The sequence below is a fragment of the Chionomys nivalis genome, chromosome 6 (assembly GCF_950005125.1).
Source record: "Chionomys nivalis chromosome 6, mChiNiv1.1, whole genome shotgun sequence".
NCBI classification, from domain to species: Eukaryota; Metazoa; Chordata; class Mammalia; order Rodentia; family Cricetidae; genus Chionomys; species Chionomys nivalis.
This window is the reverse complement of record NC_080091.1, coordinates 88,115,926-88,132,837: the sequence shown is the minus strand read 5'-3', so window position 1 is coordinate 88,132,837 and position 16,912 is coordinate 88,115,926. Positions and strand designations below refer to the sequence as shown.

General features: G+C 42.0%; 1 protein-coding gene across 4 annotated transcripts in view; it reads left to right on the top strand.

Moving 5' to 3' along the window:
• The first annotated feature begins 5,299 nt into the window (after positions 1 to 5,299).
• Ankrd17 (ankyrin repeat domain 17) overlaps positions 5,300 to 16,912 on the top strand; it is a 147,571-nt gene continuing 135,958 nt past the window's right edge. For all 4 annotated transcript variants that reach the window (XM_057773135.1, XM_057773134.1, XM_057773137.1 and 1 more), the window contains exon 1: positions 5,300 to 6,125. In XM_057773135.1, the coding sequence (XP_057629118.1) occupies positions 5,733 to 6,125 (393 nt within the window). In that variant the 5' untranslated portion in view covers positions 5,300 to 5,732. The remainder of the gene's footprint in view (positions 6,126 to 16,912) is intronic.

Here is a 16,912-nt window from a genome sequence, read left to right as displayed (position 1 = left end):
TACCAGTATGCTGCGCTCTTAACTACCTCTTCAGTTCTGTTTCCTTATTTCTATTAGTGATGAATAAGCAACATCCGGCAACTTGGCAACTATCACTAATAAGGCAATAGTTTGGCTTATGTTTGCATTCCTTTTTTCCCCCTTCCCTAAACCTTTTGGAAATTCTTACATTGGGACTATCCTTAGAAACTTTAATAATAGATGGCTAATATCCTAAGCATCAGGTAAAGCTGGGGCTCAAAATTACGATCTCAAGCTGTGTGTGGTGGTGCATGTCTGTAATCTCCGCACATGGGAAGCTGAAGCTGAAGGATTGGTGTAAGCATTGGAGCTCCAGTGGGAAGGTATCCTGGGAACCAAGGAATACCACAAAGGCACTGTAAAAGCAGGGACTTACAGCCCTGATCCAAGGAAATGTATCCCCAGTGCAAGTGTAACAACTCTGCTCCAGCAGGGGCCAATTTCCCCAGCGGAATTGTATCAGCTCTGCTCAGGTCCCTCAGAATGCAACAACTCTGTTTCACTAGGGGAAAGTTTCTCAGGCCAAAGTGTGTTACAGTGCTGCTCTGCTCCACTCTGCTCCAGCAAAAGTTGTTACAACTGGGCTCCATTTTCTGCAAAAAAGGTCACACCACACAACAAAACTCACTCAAGAGATTTACTGGAAAGGAAGAATTCAGAAGCGTGGCTGCCTCTGGTGAGAAGCAGCAGCAAACTGAACAGGGTACAGACTTTATATAAGATTTCTTGAGGAAGGGGAGGGTGGAGTTTTACAGGGTGGTTTAAGATTGGTGGATTTTTGTGGTCTGATTCCGGGACAAGTTCAGGCATTGGTGGGATTTCGTGCTCAGGGACCTTGGGGATCTGTGGGCTCCAAGACCCTGTCTCATAAAACACAACCAACCAACCCCACCATCTTCCTTGATAAAGTTCAGTACAGTTTCTCAAAGAAAGATGACTAAGTATTTCATGGTGGGATACTGTAGTTTGGCTGTGGGCTGAGTATCTTCAGTATCATGTTTTAGTGACATTTGAATGAGTGGGCCCTAATAGGAGATATATAAATCAGCCAGGGTTCTACCTTTGAAGGGACTAAGAATGTATTCATATGAGGAAGAGTAAACTGTATCAAATCCTGTTATTGGTTGTTTTTTACTCTTTGCCTCTTTGGGGGCCCACCACCCAGCTTCCAAATAAATACACAGAAACCTGCTATTACTTATAAATGCCTGCTGTTAGGTTGGCTTATTTCTAGCCAGCTTTTCTTCACTTAAATTATCTCAATCTACCTTTTGCCTCTGCGCTTTTTCCTTTATTACATCTGTAATCTTGCTTTCACTCTTACTCCATAGCTGGCTGGGTGGCTGGCCCCTTTTCTCATTATTCTCCCTTGTTCCCAGATTTCTCCTTTCATTTATTATCTCTGCCTGCCAGCCCTGCCTATCCTTTCTTGCTAAGCTATTGGCCGTTCATCTATTTATCAGACCCTTCAGGTGTTTTAAACAGGCACGTAACACAGCTTCACAGAGTTAAACAAATGCAACATAAAAGAACGCAACACATCTTTGTATCATTAAACAAATGTTTCACAACATAAACAAGTGGAATACATCTTAAACTAATGTTCTACAACAAACGCCCTGAAAGTTCTTTTGTTTGAAGAAGTGATGTCTTGCTCTTGTGCTTACTCCAGTATGGTGCTGTTATTCACCAGAGGCCCACCCAGTAAGAATATCCAGTCTTGAACTTTCAGCCTCCAAATTGTAAGTGAAATAAACAACTTTTAAGAAATAAAGGTGGCCCGCCTCCAGCATTTTTTTTTTTTTGTAATGAAAAAATGCAATAAGCTAGAGAAGGGTGATTCTTGTTAACTGTGGTAGTTTGGATTAACTGGCCCCGTAATATCATAGGGAGTGGCACCATTAGAAAGTGTGGCTTTGTTGGAGGAAGTGTGTCACTCAGGGGTGGCCTTTTAGGTTTCTTATGCTCAGAATACTGCCCAGTGTCCCAATCAACTCGCTGCTGTCTGCATGATGTAGGTATCTCAACTACTATTCCAGCACATTTGTCTGGATGCTCTTTTTACAACATTTAAAAAATTCCACAGTCCAAGACAAGGGAATTATCCCACAGACAACTGAAGTACCGTCTTCTCAAATGGAAGACAGACCAAAGTTTCATTCAATTACTGCATCTTTCTTAAACACTGGGGGTTGCATGGTTTGGGTTTTCTTGGTGAACCCTAAGTTTGGCATGAGGGCACATAGAAACAGGCAGGTCAGGTTTACAGTTCCTATGTTAGTGGTCTTGCTTTCTCTCTGAGAAGCAGTTTGTTCACAAAGTATGTTAGAACTAAACAATCACAGGACTTTGGAAGACTTGGTGCTTCAGTTAGCACAATCCTGATGAAATTTTAGTTGGCAGCTGATCATTTGAGTTTTTGGTGAATGTGGTTTAGAAGCCAAAAGCAGAGATAATTTATTAATCTGATGTCTTGTGTGGCATGTAGCCAGCAGTACACCTGGCTAAGTTAATAAGCTATAACCCTGGGTTGGAAATGTACATCATCTCTTATATCTGGAAGTGAAGGGGTGGAGAGTTGGAAATAGGAAAAAAAAAATCACCGAAACCCTGGAAGAGCCTGGCCCTGATCATTTCCTGCCTCTCTCGATGAAGATGCACACGGCGCTGACAACGTGGGACAAGTAAGCTCTAGTGTGGAACTCCCCATTGACATATCGGTGAGGAGATACCCTGCACTACCTCTAAGTTTAGCTTTTAGTTGAAAGTTTTGGAGGCACAGGCCAGAGCAGAAACACTTAGTTCTAAGTTTGGCAGATGAAGAGTAGACACGGCACTGTAACAAACTGCTAACTTGTCACCAACCAACCCGATACCTATGTGACATAGTATTTTCTTAGCAGTTTTCAACTCCTGATAGAGATTTTCTGCATTGTGGTGTTTAGCTCCTATTACATAAAAATTCTCAAACCTCAATTTTCTTTCCTGTAAGAAGTACAAAAAAGGGTGTTTCTCACTGGGGTGGCCTTCTGTTACAATAGTGCTTGAGCTACTCAAACTCTCTCTTCAGATTCTAAGCTCAGCAACATACGGTTTCAAGGTTACATGCTCACTGGTATCAAGATAGTGGAACATAAAAGCTCAGTAGGCTCCTTTAGGCCTGGAAACGAGCATATTGTTGCCGTTCATACTTTTTCTAGAACTCAAGTCACTTGGATAAAAGCACATGAGAAAACATGAGATTTGATTTATTCTGTGTGCCCAAGGAGAAATTAATAATGGCAGTCAGTATTGCCTACAAAGCCAACAAAGGGAGAAAATATAAAAAAATATTAAGTACAAAAACTATTTAAAAATAGATAAAAGCCATGCCAAGGGATTTGACTGTTCTAAAAGTTTGCCTTATCTGACAAGTCCCAACAAGGTCATCATCTCATTCCTAAACCATAAAGCAAAATTTTTTTTCCAAATAATAAAATTACATTAAAGAGTGTTTTTGATAGCAGGACAAATACAGAAGATCATCCGTAGTTGATGAGCAAATTTTGATAGCAAAAGACACCAGATCTAATTATTTTTTTTTTTAAAATGACTGTGAAAGAATGAAACTGAGTAAAAGTTACAAAAATGAGCTAGTTTGTGAAGGAGTGAAATCAGAAAAACATACAACAAACAAACAAACAAACAACCCAGACCAAAGAGAGAGACTGGAACTAGACTATGGTTGGAGAGTTGATCTCACATGAGGGCGAGGAGTTTTGCTATTCTCTCAATACTGACAAAAGATCATCATGTTTCTAGCATTTGGAAAATTGAAGGAATTCGTAGTCAGTGGCCTTAGTCTCTTGTGAAATGTGAAGTCACTCATACAATGAACCCGGGCTGTGATTTAAAGACTGCAAAGGGTATTCAAGTGGAAAGTGAGACAAAGGTGCTGAAGAGACTATAAAATGTAGAAGATTCCGCTGAAATCTAAGGCTGTAAGATACATAATAGTTTTTTCCCTTTTGTTCTCCACCAGAATGCAACAGACACAGGGGAAAGTAACAGGCAAATGGTTAGCATGTTGCATGTATGGCTACATAGCACACACTATACAAGCGCAGTCCCTGGAGACACAGACTTTGACTTCATAGATTACGCACATAGTAGGCACATGTAGAGTTTTTGCTTGAATGAATTGATTTAGTCATCACCAATTCTTCTGTGGTACTCTGTAGAGTACTGGCAACTGCCCACATTTCATATGGTATGCCAGTGCTAAAAAGAAGAAAATGGGAAAAAAAAATCAGGCATTCAGCTAAACTTAGCAATCTTAAAATGGCAACTCTGTCAGTTGAGGCAGTTTTTATCTCGTGCCAGTATACATGTCTTTGATGTTTGCTTCCTTTTCCTTATGCCACTACTCGTACTAGACCAGAAATGGCTAATTCTGAGTTCAATAAGCTACATAAACACGACGTGGTGGGTGTGCGGACCTATACAATCTCAGCAGCTGGGAGGCGGAGTGAGGAAGATCGCCAGTTCAAGGCTAGCCTGGGGTACACTGGAGGTTTTGTTTCAAGAGGAAAGCTACATTTGAAACGGTCTCCAAGTTTTCCAGGTACTTAAAATGAACTCAAAATTCAGACCGAGATGCATAGAATGATGGCACAGCTCCGAAGCTCCCATATCCGCCTCTTTTGAACTGCATGGTCTTAGACTCCACAAAATTCATATTACAAACGTGTAAAAGTCAGGTTCAGGAAGTCTATGACCCGAGACTAAACTCTGGCGAGGTATTAAAGTGAGGACATGACCGCTGCAAGGTATGGCTGAGGGTAAGCTGAATTTGTTTAGGGCCCGACAGGAGTCTCTCTCCTTACACGAAGTCATCTCTGATGATCCAAAGCCCTCTGGATCTGGCGGTGGAGAAAATGGCCAGGCAGGAAAGTCTGTCCAGAAGGTCCGGGGCGAGGCCCCACCTCCCGGATCTGGAAGCAGGGCCTCCCACTAGCACAGCTGCTCCGCGCTTCCGCGCTCGCCTTTCACTACACCCGGGCCCACTGCTCTCCATGCCGCTACTTCGGCTTCCGTGAACCCCGCACGCTCGTTTGGGGGGGGGGGTCCCGGCTGCACGCCCGTCCTACCCGCACTTTGGACAGACAGGCAGGCGGCGGTGCGCGCGCGGACTGCCGGGACGCGGGCTGATGGCGTCACTCGCGCTTCCGCCTGCGGCTGCGTTCTAATCAAAAGCCAGGAAGGAAGGAGGGAGGGCTGCAGGGCTGTGTGTGGGGGAAGTAGCGAGAAGACGAGCCATCCCGGCGCTCGTTCGTCCGCCCGTGGCCCCCTGCCTGCAGTCCCCGCTCCAGGCCCCGTCTCCCCGGCGGAAGCCACACCAGGCGCCCTTCCCCGGCGGCGGCTCCTCCAAGACGCCCGCTCGGCTTTCCCGGGCACGGCGTTCGCGCTCCGCCTCGCATCGCCCCCCCTCGCCCTCCCGCTCGCTCCTTCCCTCCCTCCTTCCCTCCCTCCCATCGCCAAGCTCCCCGCCCTTAGTATCGCGAGACGAGGTGAGAGCTGGCGGAGCGGCGGCGGCGGCGGCAGTAGAGGTGACCGAGGCGGTGGCGGCGGCGGCCCGGAACGCTGTGTCGGCCCCGGCGCGGCCGAAGTCGCGGTAGAGCGGAGCCCCCACGCCCCTCCCCCGTCCGCGCCCCCCCCCTCTTCCCGCGGGGATGGAGAAGGCGACGGTTCCGGCGGCGGCTGAGGGAGAAGGGAGCCCCCCGGCGGCGGCGGCAGTGGCGGCCCCCCCCGCGGCGGTGGCGGCGGCAGCAGCAGCAGCAGCGGCGGCGGAGGTCGGCGGCGGTGGCGGCGGCGGCGGGGCTCGCTCGGCCTCGTCTCCTCGTGGGATGGTGCGCGTCTGCGACCTGCTCCTGAAGAAGAAGCCACCGCAGCAGCAGCACCACAAGGCCAAGCGGACCCGGACTTGCCGACCCCCCAGCAGCAGCGAGAGCAGCAGCGACAGCGACAACAGCGGCGGCGGCGGCGGAGGAGGCGGCGGCGGCACCAGCAGCAACAACAGCGAGGAAGAGGAGGACGACGACGACGAGGAAGAGGAGGTTTCTGAGGCAAGGGCCTGGTTTCACCTCGAGGAGGGAGGAAGGGGCCCTGGAGGGCCTAGGGTGGGAGGGGACTGGCGGTGGGACCGAGTCCTCCGGGTGGAAGATCTGTCTTGGGGACCGGGCTGTCGACTGCCCCCTTTCTTTGCTCGGCCTGATCGTGAGGTGTGGGAATGTGGGGGAGGGTAGCTGACACGTGGGGGTGGGAGGACCACAGAGTGCAAGGAGTTGGGGAAGAGCTTGTGATCCTAGGATGCTTCTCACGGTCGAGGGTGGGAGGAGGGATTGGTTCGATTCCCGGGTTGCACGTTGGAGCAGGAGGGTGGTCTCTCCGGGGCCAGTAAGGCCACCTCATTCCCGGGGCGGGGGCGGAGCCAAAGCGGGAGGGGTAAGATAATAGGTAGGAGAGTCTCTTGGGGGACTCCTGCGAGGTTGGTAGTTTTCTGTCAGCGTAAGGTGGAGGAGTAGTTCTGGAGGGGTGCTGGTAAGGTTGTAATGGACTCGGCGCTAAGTATTTGTGTCTGGGAGAGACACGTGAGAAGCTGTACTTTTCCATACTGTTTTGCTGCAGGGCTTTTTTTTTTTTTTTTTAAGTGTTGCGGCTGCTGAAGTAATCTTACTCGATTTATGAAAGGTTTTGGATGAACCGATCTTATATCCGTATGCATTTACAAATGGCTTAGTACATAAAAAAATTCTGTCTGATGCTCTATGTGCATACGTAATACATCATCAGGTTCTCCCTTAGTAGGAAATAATCAAACAAGTTCCCACCTTTTTTTTTTTTTCTTTTCAAATACACGAGGAAGAAGCGACTGCTTTGCACCTAGGCTTGGTTGTAGTGGTTGGGATAGGAAGGCCCTGGGATTTGTCCTAGTGATCTGGTTTCATAACTGTTTGTAGTTGTTCCTGGGCCTACAGACAGGCGGCGTTGTGGGATCTTGTTCCTCAAAGAAGGCCTTTTAACCCAAAAGCTTAGTGAACCATACTGATAGCCAACTAAGACTTCCCAGTTATTAACTCCGAAAGTAACCCTCTTTCTTGTCAGTGCTCTTAAATGGAAGCTTTGAACATCTTAATGTGGAGGAAGGAGGAACTTAAGGCAGCAAAGGAAAGCAGCTGTAAGAGTTGATTAAAATTAAGTACTAAGAAAAGACTAATGTAATTAACCAGAAAGAACTTCAGCCTGCGGCTTGTTTCCTTCCCCAGACATAGAGCCTGGCAAGAGCCTGTCTTGAGGCCAATTTTTACCCCTTTCCCCATCCAGGTTCTATTTAAATAGAAAAACATCTTAGAAAGGGAATGGGATTCACCTGTTAGCAATAAGACCAAACATACTTATTTTTTCCTTAGCTTAGACTTCTAAGAGTAGGAATACCTATGTCCAGGCTTCTCCCCTGTGTCATTTCTGTTTGGCTTATTGTGGGTAGTTTGTTTAATTGGATGTTTTCCGACAGTATGTTGCCCAGGCTTCATTAGAAGTATTGGAGACGAGCAACAACACAAGAGAAAACAAAACTTTACTATTGAAAGAATGACGAGAAAGATGTGATGGAATCCTTTTCTGTTTTGATGCTTAGAAATAACCAGTTTTATAAACCTCCGACTTGGGAAACATTTTCTCATACTTCAGCTCAGCCTTTTTATTTAAAAAACAAGGAGAGCAAGGCAGAAAGGAAACTGGTTGTGTCTGGTAGTAGCAAAAGTAGGAATCAACGTTTTTACAGATGTAGAACAGTACTTTGAAAGTGATTTATTTCCTTGTGTCTCCCTTCTGATCTGTTTCAAAATCTGGTGCTGAATTTCAGGTTTAGCAGCTGTGAGCAAAATACCAGTATTAAGATTTTAAGTTTTCTAACTTAACTGGTTTGGAACAAGGTCATATGCTTAATGTAATACTTAAGGGAATTTTCTGTTGCAAATTCTACATACCTACATGCAGTAGTTTTGTCTACTGCAACATGACCTAATCACTCCTTAAGTTTAAATGTAGGTTGGTTTTTTTTTCATCTGAAAATAAGCATTATTTATATTAACTTTGACCAACTAAGATAATGTTGATTCTTAATGTGTTTTGCAATGCCATCTGCATAAGCAATAGGTTTGTCATTTGTTGAGTGAAGTATGTGTAAGAAAAGTTGAGCCATTAAGAAATGTATACAGCACATGGTGACTAGGCAAGACAGAAAGGAGCAGTTTTTCTCTCTGCACTTGCCTCGTTCTTTGATCAGAGTGAGGAGGCAAGCCTTAGGGCGCTGTACACCATAAGTCAGATGGGTGACTTGTGCAATGCTTGCTTTCCACTTTCATTGTCCCAACATGTCATCAGAAGTTTAATTTGCAGGACTTTGGAAATATATGTTTTTTTTTCTTTTCTCCAAATTCATTGTTTTAGCCTACACAGTTTAAAAATGCAGACAACATGGTTCTTGAACTAATTCATCAGTGAAAAAGAAAATCAGATTAGAAGGGACTATGAAAGCTTATACTTTTGCATGTTTAGATTGAAAACATGATGAATGTGAACGATGATTTAACATGGCAACAATACATTGGTGGTTTTGAAGAAGTGTTAGCTGGATGTTGTACGCCAGTTGAAAGGAAAAAAATGGAAGAAAAGGAAAATGGATTTAAATAACAGGTTTAAGTACCTGGTTGAGTAGGTCCCCCCAAAGTGTATTAGAACAGGATGGCATAGCCTCAGCTGGACCTGGAAAGAACGTACAAGATTGAGAACTTTCTCTATCTCTTCCCTTCTGTTTGACACAAGGCCTTAGCTCTAAGTTGAAAACGTCATTTTCTAAGCTTTCAATGGCCTCCTGACTAGTAAAGAACAAAATACATTTCTTAACATAAATAAAAACCACGTTGTGCTTCTTTTGAAATTAGAGAACTAAATTAAATATTACAAGAAAAAGATGAAATTGCAAGACTGCTTCATTTCAGAAATAACATTGCATTCTATTGAACATACTTTTGGATACGAGTGAAAGACAGCTTTTCCTAAAGCAGAATTGAAAGGGAGGAAATATTAAAGACTGGACTTTTAAGTGGAAGAACAGTGTTTTTGTTGAAGAGGTGGTATAAAATAGAAGATAGTAGAAGTTGATCAGAATTCCACCCATATGTGTAGGGAAGGTTTGGTTTTTACATTAAGACATGACTTAATGAAGGACTTTAGACTGGGGCCAAGTGAGTAAGTACTGACAGTATTGAAAGGGTTTGCAAGGCTAATAGACTTTCAGCTGGGGAAAAGGTAGAGTTGAGAAGGAGGGAGAAGGGAAAAATACTCAAGTTAGACTCTTGAAACTATTTCTTTTTTTATTTGAAAATGTTAGGGTCCTCTCTTGTAAATGCATGAAGTTTCAGATTAGTTAGCCAAAAGAAACTTGCTTGTACTGTTACCTACTTCTGTTTCAACTGATGCAGATTATTTGTAAAATAATCTTTAAAATATTATTGTCTTACCTTCTGTTTAAAGAGGACTTGATTAAGAACAGAAAAAAGGAACAACATACGGAAATGTTCAGTTAATTAATACCAGTTCTAGGGAGAATCCAGAGTTCATTTAGGAAACCATGAGTTCCTTCCTTTCTTGTAACCACAGTCTGTGAATAGCTGATGTTTGGATTTTAACATTTTTCATTTTCTCTTTTTCTTTCTCACTCTCTCTTTCTCTCCTTCCCCCTCTCTCCAGCCCCCTCCCCCTTTCTTTTTAAAAGACAATGGTCTCATTGAATAACTCTGGCTGCCTTAGAATTCACCCTGTGAACCAAGCTGGCCTTGAACTCACCAAGATCCACCTTCCTCTGTCTCTCAAGTGCTGGAATTAAAGGCTTATGCCATTATGCCCAGCAACATCTCTCAATTTCTTAATTACTCTTTTGACTTATGAAACGTGCCTAGGTGTTACATAGAAAACAACTTTACTAATTGCCATTGGCTGTTGAATGTCTGATGGATGCTTTAAACCTCCTGCTTACATTTATATTCTAACAGCATAGTAAAAACTAGTACTTGAGTGCCCACTGTGTGTGAAGACTTAGCTAATGAGTATGAGCATGGACTGTGTGTAGTCAGTTCTTTAATCTATCACGTACTGGTTCTGTGGTCTTGGTCCACTTATTTAACCTCTCTAGCTCATTTTCCTATATGTAAATGGTGATAATAGACCCTTCTTTATAGCATTGTTAATAAAGTGAAAGGAGTTAATAAAGTTTTCATGTTTTCTCGTTTTGCATTCACCATGACTCTATGAAGTAGGTATCACCATATTTATTTCATTATTCAGAAAACGCATTCTTACTGTATACTCAATATTCAGCATTGAATAAGCTGTGGTAAACAAAACTATTTTAAGACATGTAAATTAAAAATGAATCAAGGAGTAAACAGTTAAAATGTAAGTGACATTTTATATATAATATATGGTTAATTATATATTTTGTTTAAGTAATGCTAGTTTCACAAGTATGAAAATGTTGTGGCAGGGCCCCTGAGATGGCTCAGAGGGTAAAGATGTTTGCTCTCAAGCCTGACTTGAGTTTGATCCCAGAAGCTCACATGGTGTAAGGAGAAAACTGACTCCCTCAAGTAGTTCTTTGACCTTTTATGATGATATTAGCATCCCCCAATGTTTTTTGAATGTTGGGACTTTCATTTTGCAGGCAGAGATACTAGTGTAAAATAGATTTAAGGGATGTATTTGTATTAAGTGTCAGAGCAGGATTTAACCTGGATTTGTCTGATTTCAAATATAGGTTCATTTGTTTATCACTTATTTATTCTAAAAGCAATAGATTTTCTTTAAAATAGGGGTTGTTGACTTAGAGTCTGGATAGAGTAAGTAGCCTGAAATTACAAAGTTTATTTTATTTATTTTAGTTTTTTTTTTAACCCCAGTTTTTCTTTACTTTCTTCCATAGCCCATCATAGCTCTGTCCACCTTTTTATTAGATACTGAGAAAGACCTGTGAATCTAACATCCCTTTATTTGGATCTGACTTTCACAAACTGTCTCTGAGAAGAAAGTGATGTCAGAGAAGTGGTGGGGTAGTTAGAGTGTAGGACTGTCAGGTCTGAAGGCAGAAGTCTGGCTTTGTTCTTTATGTCTTGTACTGTAAGGCAGTGTGTATTGTGTAAATTTTAGTTTTACATGTTAGATTTTCAGGTAGCCAAATTTCAAGTATGAATATTACTTAAGTCCTTTTTGTCTACTTTGGAAAATGTTTGGAACTTCGTATCTTAAAAGAATTTATTTGTAGCTTTTTATATTGGACCCATACAAGATATTTTAGTTGGATTATAATTCTTAGTTTAATTGCCCCAAGCTTTATTGTTATCAGAACTGTATGAGAATACACCAGATGTGATTTTCTTTATATGCTTTAATAATTTATTAAAAACATAAAAATTTATTTTTATAATTGTCAACATTGACTAAAGTTTTATGTTTTTGTTTGGATTGCTTTTGAGAATTTCTTTCATCTCTTACATATTATACTTCTTTTTTTCTTAAGAATTTGTGTGTGCTATTTATATTTGTGGGTATTCTTTATATTGTTTCACATAATTTCTTTATATTTTCACAATATGAAAAAGTATTTTGCTTAGTAAATTGTATTATTTTATCACTCATAATACACTCCACACACTCGAGAGACCTTCCTTGATCCCATATGTAAACAATTCTTAGAACTTTTCTTTTAATACTATGTATTTTGCTTTTTAGAGGGAACTAGATACTCCTTTTAGATGTAGGGTTTAATTAATTGTGTTAATTTCTTTTCTACTCTTTACATAGCAGTTGACAGTCCTACTTCTTAAAAGAGCTTTGGCCTTTCCTGTTTCTTTTGTTGTGTCCCTGTGTTAACTAGCTGTCTCTAGTTGATCTTGCTTCTCCCGTCCACATCAGTGCACACCCTTTGATTATTTACTGCTATTGTTTTTATTGTTTTGAGGTCTGAACTTTAGGTGATTTTTGTACTATCTATATGCCAGTCACTATAAAGTTTACATCTCCAGTCTAAACTTCTGTTCTTGACAACTGAGCTCAGACTTCTGGCCATCCACCATTTGGACTCACCCTTCTTCCCACACCCAGTCTTTCCTTTAAGTAAACCAAGTCAAAATCCCACTCAGCTACTCTATACAGCTCCAAATAGATGTTACTAGTTCAGTACTCTGCAGGCAAAAAGAGACGTCTCTGTTGCCTAACCCATTGTCCAATGAGAATAGGAATGGGGTAACTGTGATCAAAGTTCCTTTAGAGAGGAAGAGAAAGGAAGCAAACAGCAGTCACTGGCTAGATTAATAATGAATTCCTTCTGGGGCAGCAGTTGTGAGAACTGTATGCTGGCAACTACAAATTTTTTAGTTTGCCTCATTTTTCCCCTTGGGAGGAATGTTTTTTGACTTTTGTCTATGTCCTTGACTGTAGTGAGGAGGTGAGCGGGCAGGCCTGCTTTTCTTCCCGCCCGGTTCCCACATGGCTAACTTAGCCCCGGAAATAACAACACACAAATTGTATTCTTTTAAACACTGCCTGGCCCATTAGCTCTAGCCTCTTACTGGCTAACTCTCACATCTTGATTAACCCATTTCTTTTTTTTCTTTAATATTTATTTATTTATTATGTATTCAATATTCTGTCTGTGTGTACGCCTACAGGCCAGAAGAGGGCACCAGACTCCATTACAGATGGTTGTGAGCCACCATGTGGTTGCTGGAATTGAACTTAGGACCTTTGGAAGAGCAGGCAATGCTCTTAATCTCTGAGCCATCTCTCCAGCCCTAACCCATTTCTAATAATCTGTGTAGCACCACGAGGTGGTGGCTTATCGGGAAAGATTCAGCGTGTCTGACCTGGCGGCTGGCTCCATGGCATCTGACCAACTATGCTTTTTTTCTCCCAGCATTCTGTTCTGTCTACTCCACCTATCTAAATCCTGCCCTATCAAAAAGCCAAGGCAGTTTCTTTATTAACCAGTGAGAGTAACACATAGACAGATGACTCTCCTCCATCACTCGACTTTGTTTTTTGAGTGGCTTTTTATTGACCATGTCTGAAATGTAGTAGGCATTGGAGAGTATGACAACCCTAGGGACATCATTGCTATGTAGCCCTGTGTATCGTGTAGTTCAAGTTTATGATATATAGGGGAGTGTACTTGTGGGGGTCAAAGGACAACTTTCTTTACTACACGGGTCCTGGGGATGAAAGTCACATTGTCAGTCTTGGTAGCCAAGCTGAGCTGGGCTCCTGGGCCTTGATCGCAACTTTTTATAACCGATATAGTTTGGGGATAAAATTTGTGTCAGAAATTTTGAGAGACTTCTTTTTTTTAAATCAGAGCTATATGATGTACATATTATAGCAAAAGATCTCCTGTAATGCTCATTTTTTTGAACTGTGCTGATTCCTTGCTAGCTTCTGTGCTGTCTGACCTGCTCCCTTATGCTCTGGTCTACTTGAGGACATTGGAAAGAATTGTTCTGAGTGATTATCAGTTAGGTATTAATAGAGAAGCAGAACAGGTAGATTTGTATATGATTGATAGCTACCTAGTTAGCTAGATAGCACTCAGAGATTTCTTAAAGGGAATAAATTGTCTTATAAGATGGTAAGAACTGGCTAAGCAAGCTGATCTGAGAGGCAGTCAGGGGGTGAAGTTTGCGGTCAAGTCGAAACTCATAGCCAAGAGCTGGGGCTATTCTCTCCACGCACTCAGGAAAGGAATATCCCGTGAAGAGAGAACAGCTTTTGTTGAGAGTTCCATCTTTGGTAGCAAGAACAAGATTTCTTTTAAGAGCTCATTTGAGTTGGTCATGCTCACTAAGAAAAATTACTCTCATTTCCAGTTAATTGATTAGGAATTTGTATCTTCAAGTCTTGAGGCATCATAGGTAGGAAAGCCTTTCCTACTGTTTGGCAGCCTTTTCTAGCCTGAGAAGTAGCAGACCATTGGGACTCTTGTATTCTGGGACTCTTTCCTTCAGACTTCTTTAGCATTGCTTTTATAAGGCTGTGTTTGCTTGGCCACTGTTTGTGGCTAAATTTAGGGTTTTGTTGTTGATGTTTAGCTAGCACCTGCCAATATGTTGGGGTTTTCACCTTTTTTTTTCAGAGCTGTGTATTTCATAGATATGTATTGTGCTCTTTCTTAATATTATGGGCCTTTGCTTAGTATCTTGACATATGTTTCCAAGTTCGGAGAGATTTTAGAAGTTTAGGATAATGCCTTCTGATTTCTGTATTGAGGAATTAGATGAGTGATTTGTGTGAAAAGACTCAGACATGTGCTTCCCACAGGGTAGAAGTGGGTTTTTTTGTTTTTTGTTTTTGTGTTCTCCTTTTCTCTGCTACTCGGGCACAGTCCTTGTAAGCATGCACAGGTCTGAGTTGTAGCTGTCTGACTTCTGCATCACCCCTTAAGTTGTGCTGCCTAGTCCTGTAGATTCTGGCTACTGTGGCATGAAAGAGTCTGAATTTATAGTCCTGTTTAATTTTTAAACTAACTTTTAAGCGGTCATGTATGGCCATTGGCTACTATATCAAACAGTACAGATATAGAAGATTCCCGTCAGCCCAGAATATTTTGATAGCTCTATCTTGCAGTGTTGACTTGATCTAAAAAAGTCTGTTGTAATGTAACTTACCAACCCAAATGACTATGTCCCAGATGACCAGGATTGAACTGTATATCTCAGGCTATGTCTGTGTTTAATGATAAAGTCTTTAAAAGAGTAATTAAGGTTAAATCAGGTCCTATGGGTAGGTCCTACTCTAGTCTGACTGGTTTCTCTGTGAAAGGAAGTTTAACTACAGATACCAGATGTGCACACAGGAAAGAAAAAGCCAAGTGAAGATGAAAGAAGGTGATCATCTGAGAAGTAAGCAAGGCAAGGGGTCTAATGAAAACGCAGATCTGCTGATCTCTGTTTTTAGATTTCTAACCTTCATAACTGTGAGAAAAAGTGAATGCTGTTTGAGCCACCCAGTCTGTGGTTTTTGTACTAGCTTTGGTGAATTAATATCCTGTGAGAAATAGGGAATCAAACGATGGCCATGGATAGCCTCCTTTTAAGGATGGACCAAGGAATTGTAAATATTTCTTCTCGTTTATATCCTATTGGTCAGAACTTAATTTCATAATTGAGTATTTAGTTCTTGCTATGTGGCTATGTGTCCAGATAAAACTTGTGGGAGAACTGGCTTTTTATTACAAGAAGGACTTTGTGAACTTGGGAGATAATTAATATTGTAGAAAATTCTAGGATCATGTTATCTTTTTAGTTAGATACAAGAAAAAATGTCTCTACTGGTTTCCTGAAATAATTTTCTTGGCCTAGCTTGGGTCTTGGTTTTATCTTTGAAAAAGAAGCTTTATTCAGGGCCTGCAATGTTGCCGTGTAGGAGGTGAAGTAGGGCGTCTATTCTCACCCGACTCTCATGGAATGGTTTCCATTACTAAGATGACAGCGTGAGAAAATTGTTGTGCGTTTGTCTCTGCCATCCCACTAGGGTGTTAGGAGATTTCACAGTACCCTCCTGATTTGTTCTCCCTGGCCAGCTTGCTTCCTTCTTTCCCTCTTTTCCATCTTTTCTCTCCCTGTACCCCGTTCAGTTCTCATGTAACAAGTGGGTTCTCTTTCTGAAATGTAGGTCATTACTTGAATACTGTTCTTGCCATAATATTTTTAGCTCATCCTTTGTCATTCTGAGCTAGAATGTACTGTATTGGGGTCTTTGACTTAGGATGTTCTGCTCTTGGCTCTTGACTTTTCTTTTTCTTTAAAAATTTTTATTTTATTATTTTATGCACATGGATTTTTGCCTGTATGTGTGTCTATGCACTGCTTGCATGCCTGTGACTTGTGAAAGTCAGAAGAGGGCATCGGATCCCCTGGAACTGGAGCTGCAGGGATTCATGAGCTGCGATGTGGTGCTGAGAACTGAACCCAGGTCCTCTGGATGGGCAGCAGTGCTCGTAACCCTGAGCATCTCTCCAGTCCTTGATTTTTCTTGATTCTACCCTCAGGATTCAAAGTAGATTCTTCAGCTCTAGAGACTTTTGAGGGAGACTTGCCCTTCTGTATCTCCTCTTCTAACTTTTCATTTCGGCCTCTAAATTGACGAGGACGAGAAACAGATGTCCTATATTTGGTCCTTCCACTAAGCTTTAGCAGTAAATATGTGAGTGGATTTTGAAGCCTTTTTGTCAACACTTTTAAAAGGGATGTGTTTACTTGCTTACTGTGCACAAATATCAAATAGCCTTTTATTCCCGTGTCCACATCAGCATTAATCATTAGTTGAAGCTTGATTTTGTGTGTGTCTGTATGTCTGTGCCAGTGACATGGACATACGTTTGTGTAGGTTTAGGATATATTTCTTGATTGCTCTCCTCATTGCACTAAAGTAGGATCTCTTCTTACTTTGACCCAGGACTTATTAATTTAGCTAGTATAGCTAGCTAGCTTCTTCCAGGGATCTGCTGCCTGTTTCTGCTTCCCATATGTTGGGATTACCAGATGGGCTGCCACGCCCGCTCAACTTTAACATGGGTGATGGGGACCCAACTCTTCCTCCTGCTTGCAGAGCGAGTGTTTTCCCCACTTGAGCCTTTTCCTCATCCTCTAGAAATTACTAAATTTAAGTAAAAAGTCTTAAGTGTCTGTTTTCATGTGATTGAGTGTAATACTCTAAGCTGCTTTAATGTCTTAGGAGTTAGCTGTCGGTCACTGATCCTGTTTGTCTGGAATTTGGATTCTAACCTGCCTGGTAGGCTTTAGAA